The 20,447-nt window shown below is 39.1% G+C and overlaps 2 protein-coding genes across 7 annotated transcripts in view; one reads left to right on the plus strand and one right to left on the minus strand.

Annotated features, from left to right (window-relative positions):
• The window catches only part of smoc1 (SPARC related modular calcium binding 1), a 55,664-nt gene that overhangs the window by 23,986 nt on the left and 11,231 nt on the right, over window positions 1–20,447 (minus strand). For 3 of the 6 annotated variants that reach the window (XM_067614347.1, XM_067614346.1, XM_067614349.1), the window contains exons 2-9: window positions 13,031–13,196; window positions 12,374–12,451; window positions 9,920–10,032; window positions 9,566–9,665; window positions 7,266–7,316; window positions 6,608–6,655; window positions 2,518–2,607; window positions 1,994–2,074 (exon numbers count right to left, since the gene is read on the minus strand). In XM_067614347.1, coding sequence (XP_067470448.1) covers window positions 1,994–2,074; window positions 2,518–2,607; window positions 6,608–6,655; window positions 7,266–7,316; window positions 9,566–9,665; window positions 9,920–10,032; window positions 12,374–12,451; window positions 13,031–13,196 — 727 coding nt within the window. The remainder of the gene's footprint in view (window positions 1–1,993; window positions 2,075–2,517; window positions 2,608–6,607; window positions 6,656–7,265; window positions 7,317–9,565; window positions 9,666–9,919; window positions 10,033–12,373; window positions 12,452–13,030; window positions 13,197–20,447) is intronic. The other 3 variants (XM_067614350.1, XM_067614352.1, XM_067614351.1) reach the window with 3 other exon arrangements.
• Window positions 9,618–20,447, plus strand: part of ccdc177 (coiled-coil domain containing 177) — a 40,391-nt gene continuing 29,561 nt past the window's right edge. The window contains exon 1 of the mRNA XM_067614345.1: window positions 9,618–9,692. The gene's annotated coding sequence lies outside the window, so the exon portion shown is untranslated. The remainder of the gene's footprint in view (window positions 9,693–20,447) is intronic.

Here is a 20,447-nt window from a genome sequence, read left to right on the forward strand (position 1 = left end):
TTGTGCGTTCAGAGATGCTCTTCTGCATAACCCAGTTGTAATGAGTGGTTAATTGAGTAACTTTTGCCTTTCTATCAGCTCAAACCAGGCTGGCCATTCTCCTCTGACCTCTGCAATCAACAAGGCATTTTCGTCCAGAGAACTGCTGCTCACAGGACATTTTCTTTTTTCTGACCGTTCTCTATAAACCCTAGAGATGGGTGTCCATGAAAATCCCAGTATTTCAACAGTTTCTGAAATACTCAAACCAGCCCACCTGGCACCAACAACCATGCCACATTCAAAGTCACTTAAATCACCTTTCTTCCCCATTCTGATGCTTGGTTTGAACTTCAGCAGATCATCTTGACCATGTCTACATGGCTAAATGCAATGAGTTGCTGCCATGTGATTGGCTGATTCAATATTTGCATTAACATGCAGTTGTACAGGTGTACCTAATAAAGTGGCTGATGAGTGTAAGTACATGAGGTAAATGTAAAATAGTAAAAGGCTTAAAAATGAATCTGTGAGCCAATTTCATATAACATACATACTGTAAAGATGGACATTCACATATATATTCAAAATATTTACATACTGATTGACAGGCACTTAAACATATGCACTAATAATTAATTTAGACTGTCGTTGACAACAATTAATAATTTGTGGAATCAGTATGATTCTGGTCAATGAATCACCTAAAAAGGCTTATAAATTGTGAGGATTTGCTGCTTTTCTTTATTTTATGTGATAGTCTAAAACCCAAATTTATTCAGTTTACTATTAGTCAGAAAAAATAATTTTGGAAAATAATATATAATAAAAATAATTACTATTTGCAGCCCTACACATAATCAGCACCTTATTTATTCACCCGCACAACACCACACACACACACGACACACTTTTTAAAGTTTTGATTATGTGCAGCCATTTCTCGTTTTTTGTAAACTGCAGCGATCTGTATCTTAGGGACATAAAATCTGTATCAAAATCAGTTTTAACAGATATGCTCCTCTTACAGAATTTGGCCATTTTCAGTAAAACCTAACCATGGGTCACTAACACTCTGCACCGCACCTCCCAATCTACTATAGGAGACATCACTGTAGAAAAACGTAAATAAACAATGAGATATAAATTAAATTAAAATCTGCAAATAAAATAGAAAGAAATTAAATGCACATTTTGCTGACTATTTCATAAAAGACAAACATCCCATATATCACAGCTAACCAATATATCCACCCAAACCCAACACACATAGTCAGACACAACCCCCACCACATTCACTCCTTGACTTGGTGCAGAAGCGTGAAAGCAGTCCAGCTGCCCAGAGGGTAGTGAACATGCTGAGGCATAATTGAAAAGGAGACAGAGAAAGCTAAACAAATTACACCAAAGGAAAGAAACCAAGAAACATAATCCCGCCGGTGCAGGGCTGTCTTCAGACTGGAAATGTTTTACATTTCATCAGAGACTGGTGGCTTTGAAACCGGTTACACTGGAGCCAAGATGATACTCTCAAACTGTACACTTAACGTATGGTACAAGCTACTTTCCTGGTATCGTTTTCATAGTCATCTTGAGATCAATATGTGGCTAATAATTGTATCCTGAGACCAGTGTAATGGCGATATTTGAGGAGGTGGTTATACTGCGAGGAGAGGTGGGCATATCGGTGATATGGTCACTGCCAATTGAGTGTGCCAAATGTAAGAGTACATTGTAAACTAAATCCAATCAACGTTCTCTGTGGTTTACTTTCAATTGAATTATTTCCCAAGGAATGTTCCCAATGCTACAAACCTATCCATGGGTGAGTATTCTAGGTATCTGAATTCATAGCATTAATCATGTGTTGAAAGTGTACCATATCATATTAATTACAAACTCTTGGCTGTTCTTGCAGCGGACTATTGTTCTAAACCTTTTTAAGTGTTCATTTATGATGCATATCGGGGAAGAATATGCGCCTTCAGTTTTCAGAATCAGGAGTTTGTCTTACCTTGCCTCCTGGAAGTGGAGCTATTCTGCTTATTCTCCTTATAAACCAACTGTTTGATCCAAAGCGTTGGAGCAGTTATCTCTGCAATGACAGGAGGACAGAATATAGATCAACAGATTTCACATTCTTAGATGATCTCAAAGTAATTGACCACAGTTTATCTTTATTTTCACCTCGTTAGCCAAACTGGATCCACCAGTAGCTGCATATTTCAAACGCAACTTGCACAGCCAAGCGTTGCCCACAAAACCAAAATTAAAATAGCATCCAAGGTCCCAGTCTTTCCAATATGTCATGTGGTATTTTTGACATCTAGACTTTTCCATTTGATGTAATGGTGCATTCTTAAGAAATGGCATCTTGGGTTTGAATGTAAAATCATGACACACTGTAGCTTCAGTGCTAGAACAAAATGTGAATCAAAAGCTTAAAAAAGCACAAAGCAGAAATTTCATGAGCCTCATTTTTAACCCCTGATTGACTAGGGTGACCAGGTGGAGGAGCAGTCATGATGGGAGACTTACCATCACCCTCAGGTGGGACATGAGTCTCCATGGTGGGCGTGGGCTTGGAGCCATCATCTGGGTTGAGGGTGAGAAAGAAACGGAAAGAGACTACCATTATTGAGGTTAATACAATCTACTCTCCAGAACTGTTGAATGGTTGGGATTTGCACATGGCCCGGCCAAGATAGATAGAAAAACAGACAGATAGACAGATAGAATAATAGAAAAACAGAGGACGACCACCTACATGTGGCTCTACATCTCTCACACACACATCAATAAATCAACTTCCCACGCTGACATTCTCACACAGGTTGCACATTCACACTCACACAATCATAAAGTAAGGACCAAAAAGCATCCAACCACACACACATACACACACAAACATGCACAGACATACACTCACATGAGAAAACACTCCCCCAATCAGGAATCCCTTTACTCCTGCTCGCATGAGTGCAGTGCAGGTGTGTAGGATGTGTTGATAGGAACAGAAAGGCCCACCCACTACTAATCCAAACACAGAGGTAAATAGACCTCTGAAGAAACAAAGGAGGGTGAACTTCATCTTGCTTTACTGTCAAAATAAGACGTTTTGTTGGTTGGGTCAGTCGATGAATTGGTCCATCCAAAACCCCGGTCAAAAGTAAAATCTCAACAATTAGCCAGATTGTGATGAAACTTGGTATTGATAATCATGGTCCCCAGAGGATGTTTCCTAATGATTTTGGTGATGCTCTGACTGTTATTGTAGCGCCACTGTCAGGTCAAAATGTCCCCTTGGCCCACACCATAGTCCATGAGAAGATTTTTGTCCAGAACTAATTACCAGATTTTGATGAAACTTATCATGGATAGTTATGCTCTTAAGATAATTAACCATAATATTTTTGGTTGACCCTCTGATCTTTCCCCTAGTGCCATTAGCCCAAATTTCCATTTGAACAGTAGAAATATCATATTTAATAGGAAGAATCTTTCTCTCAGGTGGATACATGTTTTTGTATTTAACAATCCCACGGCTTTATCTCCTGCATCATCCTCAGGAGAGTGTGTTACTGTAGCACACACAGCACTGGATGAATAACAGCTCCTGGCTCTGAAAATAAGCACTAACAAGCATTCTTCTGGTATCTTTTATACAGTATTGATTGGTTTTATTTGGCTACATGCTAACTATACAACACGTCACTGTATCACCATATTCATGAATATTCATCACCATCAAACTCTGTAAAAGTACCCTGTACACATGTTTTAATTTGGCAACCAAAGAGTTGTTCACCAGATGTTGTGAAGTGAATGATGTGGTCTGCTACGAGTATCTCACACTGTGGTAAAAAAAAAAAAAACTGGGTACAAAGGAGCTCCCAATAAATAAATGTATTCTCTTTTCTGAGGCAGTGTTTCGATCTGTAAGATCTTCCTGAGGCCTGACCTCACTCCTTTGTATCCTACAATGAAAAAATTTTGTCTTGCACCTGAATAATTTTGCCTGGATGTGCACACAGTTGGTCTCTCTTAAAAAACAAAAAACAAAAAAAACAATCACAGTCAACAGCATATTTTCACTATCCTAGTCTTTCCACTGCTATAATGCTATGTGATGAAGGAAAATGTACTTACATAATTCAAATATAGTTCCTTGTAATCTTAGACACAATTGGTGACCATTACTATTTTACTGTGTCTGAAATGTGACTATTTCTAGCAGCGTTACTTGTTTGGCACATACTGTATACTATATACAGCAGATTGATACAACTGAATGATTAAAATTAAAACAAAATATTCCAAGCTGAAGGAATCCTTGTCCTGGTCCTGTTTAAGAGACTGATAAATTGTAATGGGTCTTATATAATACTGTGAATTTGGCTACCTAGAATACTCACCCATGTGCAGGTTTGTGGCATCTGGAACATTCCTTGGGAAATAATTCAATCAAAAGCAAACCACAAAGAACTTTGATTGGATTTAGTTTACAAATTAAAAAAAGTCCTTAAATCAGATGGTATACTGTATCAGCAAATTGAATCTGAATCGATCTGGTCAAACTGTAAATCAGATACAGTGGTTACTGGACTGATCTCAGACCAGTGCATACCTGGGTCAAGCTTTAGTCATAAACATATGTCAGCATTTATTTGCAACCTACTGCAGATTTGTACGGCAGCATATTGCTACCACGCCATAAAAAGAAAAATGGATCAATATCACATTATAACATGAGAAGTTTATTGTTATAACAAAATGTTATAACAAAAACCTTATAACAAGATATTTTCATGTTATTACAACTACAAACTTATAACGCTAAAACAAGAAACATTTCTTGTTATAACAATATACTATTTAGGTTATGACAAGATAAGTTGGTCTTGGGCGGAGGTGGACTCCCCGTGATGTACTCCAGTTATGAACTGGCAATTGGCCTTTTGCAGTGAAACTACAAGACGGCTTGATCCTACACTTTCTCCATCTATTATGGCCTCTTACACATGAAATGGTCTGCTTTTTTGTGCTGGTATGTGGAGAGGGGTAAACATCGTGCCCTCTATCTCATGTGTTAATTTTCTTCCAGCTGTTAGTACATAGAAGTGTGGCTCAATCTCCGGTTAAAACATGCTGTGGCCAGTTCATCCTGCTGTAAAGGCTATGGAGAGAGATCTGTCTTTGCGTACACCCTGGTTAAGTGCATTTAAAAGGAGTCAGAAGACAGCAAGTCTGTCATGCGCTCCTTGGCGTGTGTGTTAGTGCTTGTGGACTCTGGTGGCTCTTCCAACGTCAGCTGAATAATAATGCCCCTCCAAATTATCGATGAGAAATGACGCTACCTCCAGAGGGTCGGACTCATTCATCCTTCTTTGCAGCCCCATGCATTTTAAAATCCTTCTTAGCGTACGTATACTTATCATAATATCATCCACTGTGCTCAGTAACAGCAGAATCTTGTCATGTCTCAAACCAACAACTTAAAACCATCTGTGTAAATGAGCCGTATTCCTCAATTTATCCATTCTCTGCACGTTTCCTCATTCAAACGTGATTCACGTTATAACAATAAACAAAGGTTCTTGTTAGAACATGATAAGTTTGTTTGTCGTAATAATGTGAAAAACATCTTGTTATAACAATAAACTTTTCACATTCTAACGTGATATCAATCCATTTTTCTTTTTCTGGCGTGGCAGCAATATGCTGCCGTAGATTCGCTACAAGTCCACTATAATAACTTATTTTAGATTTTCTGAAATTTCCCATGTAAAACACACTGATGATGTATGCAGAGCATGTTAAAACAAATTCTGTAACTTACAGTATTTGTCAATTACCATTTGACCCAGGTCTTGACTGTGATCTACAAACTGTGAGGAAAAAAACAATTATTGCAAACATCAACAGCAAATCTTCCCTCGACTATCACCTGTTCACTCTCCCAGTCCCCCACAGCAACTCTACTGTAACCCCCTCGGAGCTGGGAAACAACAAAAGCACTTTACAAGAGAAAAAATCCGGAGAGGCTGCCCATCTTTCTTCTCAGTGAGATTTCTGAGGCAGAGCAGCTGTTTGTCTGATAATGCAGGCTGATCCAGGCCAAAATCCTTGCATGAGGTTTACTTTATTTTTTCTTTGATTTAATTACTTTGAAGAAACTGGAGGAAAAACATAGACCCACAGTAGGATTTTTTCTTCATCTGCTCAAGTGATTATACATGTTAAATTGTAAAAAATAGCGGAATTAGAACAAAACAGGTCCAGTTCTTTTGTGTCTCTCATTCAGTATGCAGTGCTGTTATACTGTTGTATCTATATCTAAGGTCTTACGTGCTCATGTACAGAGCTCAGCATCATGCCAACATGCAGAAAAAAACAGATAGTTTTAAAATGTACCCTTTTACTGTAGAAATAGTTTTCATCCAAATCCTCCTCTTACAATCCGAACTCGTGTACCTTTCTGCTCTGCACAAATATGGACTTTGCACAGATCAGATGGCACAAAACCAGGTCAAAGCACATTTTGACCACATTCTCATACAAACAGAAACACACATGAACAGAACACACACACGCATGCACACACAACATACAGCAGATCTCAACTCACCTTTTCTACCAGAGTTCGGTGGCCCAGGTGGTTTATCGGTTACTGACCCTGCGGTGAAGAAGAAGGGGAAAAAAAACCATGTACAAAGCAAAGACTAGACAGCAAGAACTCTTGGGGAACATTTAAAGAGTTTAAATCTTGTTTATTCATTTTATAAACAAAAAAATACTGGAAATTTACTGCAAATAAATTATTTTGAGTGTTTGAGTCACTTAATAACTAATTTTCATGGCTATCTTTTGGTTTAGAATGAAGATTGATTGTTCCAACTAAACAAAAGCCACAAGCCAACAGCAAAACAACACTCCCATGGATTACCCAACCCACTGACATCTTGAGTTAGATGCTGAGGTTTATCAAAGTCTGATGAGTACATTCTGTTAGTACTTGATAGTAGGAACACATTGGAACACGAGGCTTGTTTCATTATCTTATCACTGACTAATGCAAACCTGAAGTGATCTGCACCATCTGTGTGAAATTATTATGAGAGAAATCAACTTGTACATTTCCAAATATCATTTTTGTTTGGTGCATGCAGGTAGCTGGGATCATGCATGGATGCATGGAGGGAAAGAGCAAAATTAGACAGTGTAACCAATTAGAATACAAGGGCAAAAGGTGGAAGTTTGAATGCAACTAGAAGGAAATTTACTACCTGACAATCCACTTGTCCCAGCATGAGTTCCCATAAATTCACGGAAGTTTCCTGCAAATGTATGCGAGATGATTGATTTGTGTCATAGTGTCTGAGCATGTCAGTAAAGGTCATTTGTTGTCATCTGAGAGGGAAGGGAAGAGTTGGGTATGTACGACTGTAGCAGCTGTATTGTGCCCAGATTCTTGTTGCGGTGTCATAAATACCTTTGCAAGAAACAATGAAAATATCGGATCTTATGCAGGACAGAAAGGAGACAGGTAGAGATTGTGTTGCTTGTGCTGTAAACTACATTTCAGTATTTCATAAGAGTTTATTTAGAACTGTGCAACTGAGATTTCATCCTCTGAGTGCAGGTAGAGTCCAAGAAAAAAACCCAGTTGTAAAAGTTCAGAGGTCGCACACCAGATCTCCAGAAGTTATTTTATATTTCTACATGAGAGAGGAGTGTTTTTGGAGCAAACAGCTTGATTCTGCTCTTGATGATTCAACTTGAAGAAGTGTGATTTTAAGGGTCTTAAGATCAAATAAATGAATTACAGTGAGATCTGAGGCATCAGTGGATTCACTCACAGAGGCAAAGTAATTCCACACAGAGCTTTTACATGATTCAAGTCTGGTGAATTTTGACAAACAAATGGTGCTGACCAATTGTAAACCATCTTAACAGTGGTAACCTTTGAGGGATTAGAGATATATACAGGGGACCTAAAGGTTAGAATTGTGGGTTTATGACCAGAGAGTTCACCAGTTCAGTCCTTGGACCAGCAGTATAAATCTTGGTGGGAAAGTGAAAGCTTGCCCCTCTCTCATTACCGCCACTCCATCTTCCAGGTGTGAATGTCAGTAACTGTGTGAGTGTGAGCAGGACCCAAAACAACAGTTTTACATTTTTAAGATTCTTCTTTCAATGTTTTGAAAAATCCGTCAACATAAGCCTCAAGCCTGGAAGTTGTTTTCCCCAGAAACTGTTGTTTGCTCCAAAAAAACATTCTTTTGCAGAAATGAGAATAAATTGATATCTGAGCTTCTACCACATCTCAGTATGTTTTGCTGAAATGGCAAAGCTATGATTTTCTGGTATGAATGGACAGTAACCATTCTTCATTGGTGAACTTTAAAGATTCTGTCTGAGGGACTAAGAAACAGCAGGTGCTGAGGGCAGCCATACAGGTGATTAGTTGCACAAGTGGGAAAAGCAGGAAAAAGAGAGGGAAAGACTGAGGCAGAGAGAGAGAAAGATAAAGAAAGTGAGAGGGGGAGAGACACAGAGAGAGCGGGAAGCCTCTGGCGGTCTGCGGAGCAGCTTCAGAGGGGCATGCGACCACTCTCACCACACTCTCCACACAAAATTTGCACCATATGCTCTAGTGGCTGTGCAATCCAATTCTGGCAAAGACCCCTGTGTATTATCTTCTGAGGGAAAATGTTGGTGATTATCATAAAGTGTTCCCATCCAGGATGAGTTTGCTGAACCCTGCTCTCTCTCCTCCGGCCTGCTGACAGCAGTTAGACGAGGGGAGGAGGGGCGGGAGGGCTGAGAGGCCCCTGGATGTATGGCCATTAGCCTTCTCATTGACCTTGCACCTGCTATACTCCACATGACATGTAATACACATGTGCTCTTATGCTGTTCACAGACAGACTCTCTTTGACTGTAATCCAAAGGTGTTCACTCTGTGTCCCTCATCAGCACAGTCAGTCTTCCTGAAAGTCATTTTATTTCAGATCGAGGGTTAATTTATTGAAAAATTTTCTCAGTTTTAATTAAATTTTGACTGTGCTGTTCAGTATACTAATATGATAACGCATCTAGTCTCAACTATTTCTTTGAGAAGGAACTGAACAATAGCAAATGGTTTCCAGTTGTTTTTTGAATCCTGAAAAAAGTCCAAATACTAAAGTGTCTGAAAGATAATTCTCCCTAACCCCAGTGACTTGGCTTTTAAACACTCTTGGCTCCAAGACCCTAAAATTCAGCCACCATTGAAGTTTTTACAGACTTGCTACGTTGCTTCTCCATCCTCCTAAAGAATTTCCAGGAAAAATCCAACCCTTCTACCAAATCTTAGTAATAGTAAGACAACCTGTTAGATATTGCTCTCGAGAAGAGATGCTCTGGTTGCACAAATACCTGAGACTGTCACAACTAATGAGCACAGTACTAAGGCATAACAGATGCAGGCCGTGTTGGCAGCAACATATATAGGCAGCCTTGTATGGACCAAATGTTTTAAGATGATTTTGAATAACCCTGAACTTTTCATCCACAGGCTGCCACGCTGTTTGCCCCCCAGTACCTGAACACACCGGGGTCCTGTTGTGCACAGAGGAGCCACTCACTGGCTTGCCGTCACTGGTGACACACCAGCAGTAACCTGTCAGAGTATGGCACTGCACCTGCAGAGGCAAGACAGATACAAAAAGGTAAAACACACCGAAAATTACAACATCATCTATAAATGATTTGGTTGTTTTATTTGAGTGTAAATACATCATACGGTGTAGAGTATAATCAAAGATTTATGTCAGTGAAGTGAAACTAATCCCTTGGACAATGTGAAGGGATAAATCACAAGAGAGGGAGTGAAAGTAAGAGCAAGATGAAAAGTGACAGATTTGATATGGAAAGCCATGGATGATCTAACACAGACCTGTGCAAACGTCCCATCCTCATTGCATTCTGGGATAAACATGGACTCCTGAGGTCTCCTGGCTTGTTCCAAAGCCTGGTTCCTCTCAACACGACACTTGGACTGACCTGCATCTGTAACGTATTGACAGGAGAGTCTGGTCTCGTATACTGTATACAAATCTCCAGCACTACTGTTTTTTTTTTTTTTTTGCTGAAGACACGTGTTCTTTGTCAACAAGATCCTGTTCACACCTGGGAGCTGCCCAGTACACTTTCACATAATTTACTACTGTTGGCCATTGAGCTGCCCTGCACAAGAGCACATTTTTGATAGTTGTACAGTGAGGAAACTGCATTACATATTTTCTCCATTTTTTCCCTTGTGACAGCTTTGAGCCATTTTTCCAACCTTTATGCTCCCACTGCTATTTTTGTTGCTAATAACAAGCAGCCTGTAACATGTTTAGCCTGCTGCTCACTACACTAAAAAGCCTCTCCATTGAAAACATTTCACAATGAAGATACAACAAACACAGACAAGTCAGAGACCTTTTATGACACCGCTCCAAAATGCTAAAACAACACATTCCTCAACAAATTACATTTCCAGTGACCATTAGCAGTACCAGACTTCAGCTATAAGCATCACATTGTACAGTAAGTGCTGGGAAGTGTGTCTTGTACTGTTCATTGATATTTTTGAAATGTCAGTGGAAACTAAGCTTGTGTTCCTGCAGCTCTGATGAGCCAGACCTGGTCTCAGGAGACAGAGATGGAAGCAGCTAAAAGGTCAGAGAATAAAGTGGGCTTCACACCAGCTGGTCGTTGGTACAAATTCCCAACAGCAACTACTGTTTTTATTGCTCTCGCAGCTCCTGAGGAGTTGAGCTTCATGTTCAACTGTTCCTGTGTACACATTTACACCAGTGAGCTGACCAGTGTGACCGCAGTCCTCCACTCTTGGAAAAACATTCTCCTTGGATAAATAAAAGTTTAAAACAGTCGTCTCCGGACCTGAGAGGAGACAGACATGTTGTCTCCTCCAGAGCGGAGGACGGACAGAGCCAGACTAGGGTGATGATGTCACCGAGAGGGATAGACATGGTTACATGTATTCATAAACCTGGACTTAGAGTATATTTAGTCTTACTTTAGAAAAAAAGGCTCATTTAGTGTTGTAGTGTTCGTTTCTTGAGGAGACAAAGCAGTGACAGTTCAGTGTCCTACTGAAGACTCTGACTACTCATTTAAATAACTCTGATTTATGGAAATGTAAAAACAACTTCATGATCAGAAGCATTAAACATTAAATCTTCCCTTGTGCATGTTTTAGTTGTTAGACAAGGCAGAAATATATGCACAACCAGAGGTTTGTCTCTTTAATTTATTTTATTTTAAATGTATATCCATCATTTGAAGAAGTTAGATTAATTGCAAAACACATAGTAACTAACTTGACTGAAAAAAACATCACTTATGTGGACTTCATGGTCTCTATTTTAGAGAATCTGAATGTTGAGATGGTTCATGATGTGTTAACTCTACACATGTTTTTTGATTCCATCTAATGTAAATAATGAATAAACAGATCTGCCTGCTGTAATAGCACATACCTACGCCTCTGTTATTGTTTGTAGTTGTTTGTTATACCTGTTAGCAATTTATAAGTCTTGTAGTCAAATTTATCTGTTGTGTTTAATCTCAATCTCACGCACACCTCAAGAAGCCTTTGCCAGGCTTTGACATTGTAAACAAAGATCGGTTCATGAACTGCCTGCTTAAATAAAGCAGCAGTTTCATTACAACAAAACAGGCCTGCCGCATCTGTAAAGACTGTGCAAGCTTTGCCCAGCTTTCCTTTCCTTGGCACACCACTGATATTATGAAACAAAACCACATATTACCATACAAAGGGAACAAAATTCACTCCAAAAATGGATTTGGTTGGGACTGCTGCTTTCCTAATGGACAGGGGAGGAGGGGGGGGGACTGAAAAATGGGGGAAAATGCCAAGTTCCGACCTTGACTCTAGACCTATCAATCTTTGCTGTTGTTGAGTGGCTGGCATCCAGAGACTGAGGAAGTGTGTGATCCTGGTCTGTAAGAACTTACACGCCTACAGAGAGGCGGAAAATGAAAGACATCTTCTCATTCAGTTCCACTTTTCTGGTGTTCACTTTGAAACCAAGCTGCAACATCTTAAAACATGCTCTTTGAATCTTAACTTAATGACTGTTTTCTCTTGCTTTTGTAAGTTTACAACGTATAGTTAGTTAGATAGTTAGGTTACAATTAGGTGCATAATCATTTAAGCATCTTAGGTGAAAATTAAGTTCTGGCTTCACAGCTTGGCCACAGAGAACAATCTCTCCACTCAAAATGTGCTAACACTACCACATGAACTCATCTCCTCATAATCACCCATTGTTTGCAGGACCATTGTTTATAGTGTGTGAGGTTTCTCTGTGTTTACCTTTTAGCTCCAAGTCTCTCCCCTCAGATGGGGAAGTTGTAGCTACTGGCGACTGATCGATTCTCACCCAGTTTTTACCTGAAAGCCAAAAAGTCATAAGCAGCCCTAAGTAGTCTCAAAGGCAGAATCATGTAATAGTAAAGACATAATAGAGATTTAGGCAATTAACTACAATTTATGTGTATACCTTCCATTACTGTCAGCAATTTTACTATATCAAGTATACCATACTTTTTTAGGCTGATGTCCTACAGTACCTTGCCAGCATTTTTAAGAATACTTCATATTGTTGTTTAGATTTAAGGTTTAAACTAGCTAATGCATCAAAGTTTTCCTTTTTTCTCTTAGAGTCATGTTGTCACACAGTAATGCAGTTGTGAGCACAGACTGAAAAAACCCTTTGTTGGTGCATTCAAGGAAACTCTAATGTCTAAGACTTCTGCGGTCAGCTGCCATCAAGCATTGTACTCAAGAGGTATGTTGTGTGGAAGCAAGACAAACAACTACTTATACTATGAAAAGGCTAATGTGAATATCATAAGAGGCAGCTTAATTTCAAATGTGACTTTCCTTGAATGTTCCCAGAGAGATTACTCATTGCGAACAAGTTTCAAGTCTCCGTGAGTTGATCATCTTAGCGCACTGGCACAGTCTCACCTCGACACCGGCCACGGTGCGCCTGTGTCAGTGTCTTATCTTTGCAGCGTGCCCTCTGCAGTTCACAGCCGGACTCATAGTTTCGCCCGTCCGAGCCACACACTGGCTTTCCCTGCGTCCGAGGGCAGATGACCCCACAGTGACTGTCTCTGTCTCCAATCAGCCACTGCAACAGGAAAAACAGCAACATGTCAGTGTAAAAATGGTGCAAAATATAAGAAAATTTTACTCATTCCACTTCAGGTTTTACATAACATGACTGATACATTTTAAGATTATTGAATTTATAACTTTTTTTGTTTCATTCCTTGATAAATTAGTTTGTTCTTTCTTTCTGGCTCCTTTTCTATCTTTCTTTCTGGTTTCCCTATGTTTGAACAAAGGCTGCATTCAGCTAAACCTGAGATTATGCCAAACTAATGTACAAATTGGACTCATGGGTCACTTGCCCATTTTACTCAAAACATTTCTACGTTCCTCCAACACTTGTCGGCTGCTGCCTTTCTTTGTTTAGGCTACTGTGACGAGGCTGTGGGCTGCTCGGCACTGAAGCTCAAACTAGAGGCTAATTTATCTAATTGATCTTTGGCTGAAGACAAGTTGAACCTTGATTAAGTTTCAACGGAGCCAAACCACACTAAGAGCAAGGGGAATCTATCCTCCCCCTCTCCCCAGATCTTTACTCGTGATCTATTAGTGAGTCGATTCTACTCTACTGTTGGAAGACAGCCTTCTCGCTGACAGCAGTAATGGTTCTTGGCTTCGCAGCTGCCTCAAATATATTTAAGGTCTACAGGATTTCAAGGGAGCACAAACTTTGCCAAAAAGATGGAGTTGTGGGTTAGTGAGGAAAGAGACTAGGTGTGCACTGAGCAGCACCAGAATCCTCTGCTGTGAAAAGTGGCCCAGCAGTTTACCTGAGCCAAGTTTTATTGAATGGGTTTCAGCTGTTTAAAAAACACAAGGAGCGCTTGAGTTGTCCTATCTTGCAAGTGATGATTGAACTTTTGTGGCTGCTCAAACACCTGTTTCATAAAACACAAATGGAAATCAGGAATTTCTTAAGAGGACAAATACTGTGTGTAAAAAAAACCTTTCTCAAATGCATTTTTAACCCAAGGCCTCTCATGCAATTACCAGACTGCTGGTTGGAGCTCTGAATCTGACACAGGAGATCTCATTAGGGCCAGGTATGGAGGGAAGAAGGTGGTGGAAAATGAGACGCAGCCAGAAAACAAAGGGCACAGTTTCCATCCTTCACTTGCCAACTCCTATCAGACGATCTGAGGCCATTTTCAAAACGATCCACAGTAGAAATGCATATGTGCAGCATGTACACAAGCACAATTTCTCTCTTTGTCATTCTCCCTCTCCCTTCTCATTCCAAATGCCCAACTTAAAAAAAAAAAAAAAAAAACAACCTGTATTTTGAATAACATCAAAAATGTTGCCTGGAGACAGATTTTCTCCGAACATATAAAGAGCAATCAGAAAGACTTGAACAAAGTGTAGATGGTAACGAAGCCAAACCACTGATGTCATAAATGAGCTGGCGTACAACTGGATCTCATATACAAATGAATCACCAGGAGTTGTCATCTAATGTGCTCTAAGCAGATTAACTGTATGGCAATCATTTTTTTTCTCCGGATAGGCATTACTATAACTCCATCCATGCCTTTATATTGGTAATATTATTATTAATATTATTATTATAAGGGTGCCAGTCTGCTCCTGAAACCTTCACAATCATTTTGTCTGATTTATTTGCCTTTCCAACCATTTCCAGCTGCCAATGACACTATTTTCCTGGAAATTTTGACTTTCATTGATCAATGGACACTAATCTCTTACAACTCTGCTCTTTACTGAAAAAGTGAAAGAAAGAAAAAAGCTAAATATCTGAAAATTCTCCTACTGAACACAAAGCATCACTGTGTTTTCACATCATGTTGATTCATGCAGTATATACTCTGAGGATATAAATAAGACTGCTCACTGTGATAATACTGCACTAACATGCTGATTAGAAGACAATTAAAAGACAAAGTACAGCAGAGATGATGTGTCATTAGCTTTACAGGTATTTGGTTATAAACCAAAGTAGTGGACAGGGGATCACCCAAAGTCAGTAGGATTTATCCTCTGGGGACCATGAATGTCTGAGACTGTCCTCCCCAAAAAACAACACAATAGGTGTTAATGTCAGTCATCCACAAACAACATATAGTTATGTTTGAGTGAAAGATGCAACCTAGCAGCTGTAGTGATTATGACCCAGAGCAGTGACTCATTTGAGATGACGTATATACAGTATATGTTGACAGATTTCCTCATTTGGAGGAGGAGGGGTGGATGGAGGCTATTACCCAACATTGGACTTTGCCACTGCTGTTTGTTTCCTGTTTCTAACAGCAAGTGTCACATTTCCGACCACAATTCGGAACAGTTTTTTAAAATCCTTAACTATGATCATCCCTTAAGCTTAACCTTGTGGTTATTATTGTAGCCATGATGACGAAGGTGGCCTAACTTTGAGGAAGTGACTTCAACCCACGCTACATCTTCTTTTTAACCTTAACAAAGTCATCATTTTAACCCAAACTATGATCTTCTGCTAAACCTAACCAAGTGTTTTTTTGTGCCTAACCGGACTTTAAAAACAGCATTGTCACATCAAACAACATTTTTAAAAAAACATATATTATTTAACTGATTGTGATTTATGTGAATGTAAATGTTTTGTAAAGCACAAACAAATGATGCCGATAACTGTCGATAGGGGCGCCAGATTAGAAAACGCTCCTAACGACATATTTGTTCCTTTAATTTGGATGACTTGTTGGATTGTCTGTAAAAAAAAATGTCATAATCTATCCAACAGTTGCTGAGATATTTCAATCTGGACCAAAGTGGTGGACCATCTAGCACCTCCCTACAGCCACACCGCTGTCATGGCTAAAAAATGAAGAGGACCTACTCAGCCACAGCGGCAGCATATTCTTGCTACTTAAATTTAATATTCTTTGTCATATTCTGACAAATGTCTTTCACTTTGACGATTTGGAAACAACAGAGGAGTTTAAACTTGTTACAGCATTAGTTACAAATCCAAAATGTGGTGAGGAAAATGAGACCCAGGTCAGAAAATAATCTATTTACAATCCTCTTGTGGTTTTGTTATTCACAGATACCAGATAGTATCTGCCAGCGCCGACAGTTATGACAGTCATAAACATTAATTTCTAAATCCTTGCAATTTAATAAAAATTGAGTCCAAAATTCAGAAAGTGAAAAATCTGCCAACTCAATGAGCTAATATTACTTATGTCCAATGCAAATTAACTGGTTTCAAGACTTTTTTTTTTAAACTATTTTCTTGGTATTAGTAAAGGGAACTGCCTTTGTGGCTTGTTATAATGCTGATGAAGCCTCACTGGAAAAATGTGGAATAATTTCACCCTAGAGACAGGATATTTTAACTATGTCTGAAATATAAGATTTTCATAATAAATATAACATTAGGTAGACTGTTTGGACCGTTTCCTCCAGAGGAGAAATTATCATGGTAATTATCATGGCTGTCACAGCTGTCACCACCAGCAGATACTCCATTATCTGTAAAGAGCAAAGTGACAGATTAGACCTTTCCTGAAATAGAGAAAGATACTGGAGCTTATCTGCCAGATAAAATCAGAAAGTGAGGTAATGTGATAGGGTGGTCCATGCTTTGTCCTGAAACTGGAGGTCACGGGTTTGATACCCACATAAAATAATGTATCTTTTAAAATGCCTTTAATCCAAGTACTGAACAAAGAGAGACACTTTTGGCTGCCTAAACTCTTCCAGTGAAATGTTGATACTTCCCTCAAATTGATACAAAAACCCCTTGTATAACAAGGTGAAAGGAAACTTAAACAAAAGGGAATAAAACTTTAAAGGATACAATAGGACACAAATCCAACTTGCCTCGCCGTAACAATGTGTCCAGTACAAGCCAGACAGTTTAATGTGATTTCTGCCTTGGCATTGAAGCACGGTAGAAAAGCTCTTGTCAGACAGCTCAGAGTATAACTAAATCATGATGTGCCTCTTTATGAGAAAGTGCAGACAGGGAGGAAAACACAGCACATCATTTCATTTTTAACTTGCATGTCCTCCTCTTGGCTTTATGAAGGACAAGAATAATTCAGTAGTCGCAAAAAAAACATATCTGCATCATATCTGGGGGTTTTTCCTAGAGTAAGGAAACATGGGTATGTTTTCATTTATTTTGTTATATAGGTAGTGAAGAGAACCATAATGTAAACTTCCAGTTTAATTATGAGCAGAAAAGAAACCCCAGTATTGCAGTTACATGTTTCTTCCACAGCAGATGATATAAAAAGTAAACTTGCCTGAGTCAGAGTACTGTGAATGGAAAGCAGCTTGTCTGTGTGATGAACTATTAACTGTAAATCAGTATCCAAACCACACTTTAGGATTTAGGTCCATCCAGTGACTCTTCCAGTTTAAGAGCCACGGAGTCTGGCCTCTGCCCACAGACTGACCCATCCTCCCCGTCCCTGACTCACAACCTTAATGGATGCAGCCATTCTACCTCCACTGTCATAATAAAGCATTAAATCACAGATTTTGAGACGGCATTGTCCGGTAAGTGGAAATAAACACCCATACCAAGTCTCCCACATAATTTCTTAGTCATACTGTCCCACCCACAGACTCAAGTCCCATAAAGGTGAAACCAGAGACTCTGGCAGATAAAAGTGTCAGTAAAATCAGTAAAAAAAGAAAAAAAAATCTTCAGTTTATGGTTGGGATTTTGTGACTTGAATTGATGATTTAAACTTTTTAAAAAGCACTATTAGAAGTGTAGCAAAAGTAGAGGCATGTAGAATTAACACGACAAGTTATTTATTATTCAGGGAGATAAAGTACAAGTAACTTTGCTGAAAGTTTTCTTGAAAGAAAGCTCAAATTAAACATACTTGTGTAAAAGTTACTGAGTTTCACTAAGAGCACTATTATGTATGAAATTTCACGACAAAGAACAAAGCAAAGAATAAAAAAAACACCAGTAAGAGTAATTAAGTGATGTTAATAAGCCATTCACTTCTCAGGTAAATGACGTGACGGCTAATACCAGTTGGTCAGTTTCTAATAGAGGAGATATAACAGCATGATATTATTTGCTGTGTAACTGTCAAATTCTTACAGAATTTCAAAAACCTTCATTGCCAAAAAAAAAAAAAAAAAAAAAAAATGCACCTGGCAAGTGCATTAAGCTAATGTTAACAACAGCTTGCTTACATTTTCACAATAACAACATTAACATGGTGATTTTAAAAAGGTTTATACTGTAAAATTTACCATGGTCACCATCTTAATTTAGCATGTTAGCATGCTACCATTCGCTAATTAGCAAAGTATAGCTGAGTCATCAGTTGTGCAGGTATTTAGTCCTAAACAAGTTTAGACACACAAAATTTTGACCTGATGAATGCTGGTAAAAAAGTTAAAGGGATCACCAAAGCAATTACAAGTCATACTGAGGATGACAGTTTGTCAACGGGCTTCATCCTCAGGGAATTATGAATGTCTGTACAAAATTTCAAGGCAACCCATCCAATAGTTGTTGAGATATTTCAGTCTGAGCCAAAGTGTTGGACTGACCCAACAACAATGCCATCCCTAAAGGCACTAGCGTGACTAAAACTCTTACTTACCCAATGGAGAGAGAAAATGCTGAAGAAAAAAAAAAATCAAACTCCCTGGAGAGAATGTCTAATAGCAGAAAGTATACTAAACCCTATCTAATCTAATCTGCTGACTCAGACTGCACTGCATCACAGCCACCTCTCACTGTCGTGTCTCACTACAGTTTCTATGTGACCATTGCTTTATATTAGTTCCTCACTACAATAAATGTCCATGTGGTTCACATTTGAAAACTGCTAAAATAAAGTCAAACCAGCAGTGAATGACAGTAAGCCCGGATCACATGGTATCTGAAAAATAACTCTCTTAACCAGCAGGGACAACCAGATGAGTGAGGTTTGTCTTTTAGCACCAGACAAACTAGTTCAAGCCATCAGCAAAGCTTTTTACAACATTCTTACACTTTTTTGTGGTTTCCAGCTTACCAAATACTATCTAAATTGCCCTGATGTGGTAAACCCCACCCATCTGGCGACCTAAGTAGGCTAAAACAAACGCTAAGAGTTATTTTTAGTTACTGTGTGACCTAGGTCTGTTTGACAGCAATCAGCTGCTACAGTATTAGCCAGGATGACGGGACCTGGCATTATCTCCTGAGGGAAACCAGCCTCTCCTGTAAGGCCATTAATGGCTGGGGTTAAGACCCACCCGATGTCCCTTAATCAAAACCAAACAAACACATCTAAATTAAACAGAATAACATGTAACAGGAGCTATTGCTGGATCTGCGAGGAACATGTGCTGCTCAAAATAACATTAATTACCTAAACCTGTGGGGAGAAACTCGCTCATACTCCCTTGCTGAATATTATGTGCAGTTTTACATTATAGTGCAACAGACAGGACATCAAAGATTTACAGAAAAGCCACAGCGCCAAACAATATAATTGAGTATTGAATGTACCCCTGAGGGAATAATCTCACTTTAACAACCGCTTAGAGCCCCTTTCTTTAATTTTCAAAGGAACATGGATATTTTTTAGCTTTATTGGATAGAAAAACGACTTAGATATAAATCCCATAATCTTACAAGGACATGATATCCTCCTCTGTCTGACAGCCCACCAAAGAGTCTAAAGATGAGCTGGAGGTAAAACACCAGGGGAGTTATGCGACGGTTTGGTGCTGATATCCTGACCGGGAAACAATGAGCACCGACATTCTCACATTTAACAAGCCAAATTCCCCTTACATACCCACATACACACACACACATCTCAGCCAGAAGCACACGAAGCCCCGAGCTCTCTCACCACCACTCATAAAATAAGTGAAATGCAACCCCCATTGTGCAACCATTACAGCATTAGCAAAATGGTCTTTTTTTACCGTCACTGGCAGGGAATCTGTTCCAGCCTGACCCGCAGCAGTGGAACAAGAAGAAAGAATATGAATCGAAAATAATCATTTTTTTTTATATATGCACGCTTAAAAGGTTGACAGAGGGAAAAAGCAGGCTATGTGAAACGGAACAAAGGTAGTAAATAAACAAATCTGTGGATTACGTCTACTACAGTAAATGCAATTAAGTTCAACTTTCCAACTGGCTTTTTGTGCATTGGGTACAGCTCATTTATTTGGAGAGATTTCAGTTTAAAGCCAAGCATGTAACACAATATAAAAGACTTTCTAGAGAGGTTCTATTCTCACTGTTATTACTGTAATCAGCTCCTGATTTGTTTGGATATAAATTTGCTGC

This window comes from Thunnus thynnus, chromosome 16, assembly GCF_963924715.1.
Source record: "Thunnus thynnus chromosome 16, fThuThy2.1, whole genome shotgun sequence".
Lineage (NCBI taxonomy): Eukaryota > Metazoa > Chordata > Actinopteri > Scombriformes > Scombridae > Thunnus > Thunnus thynnus.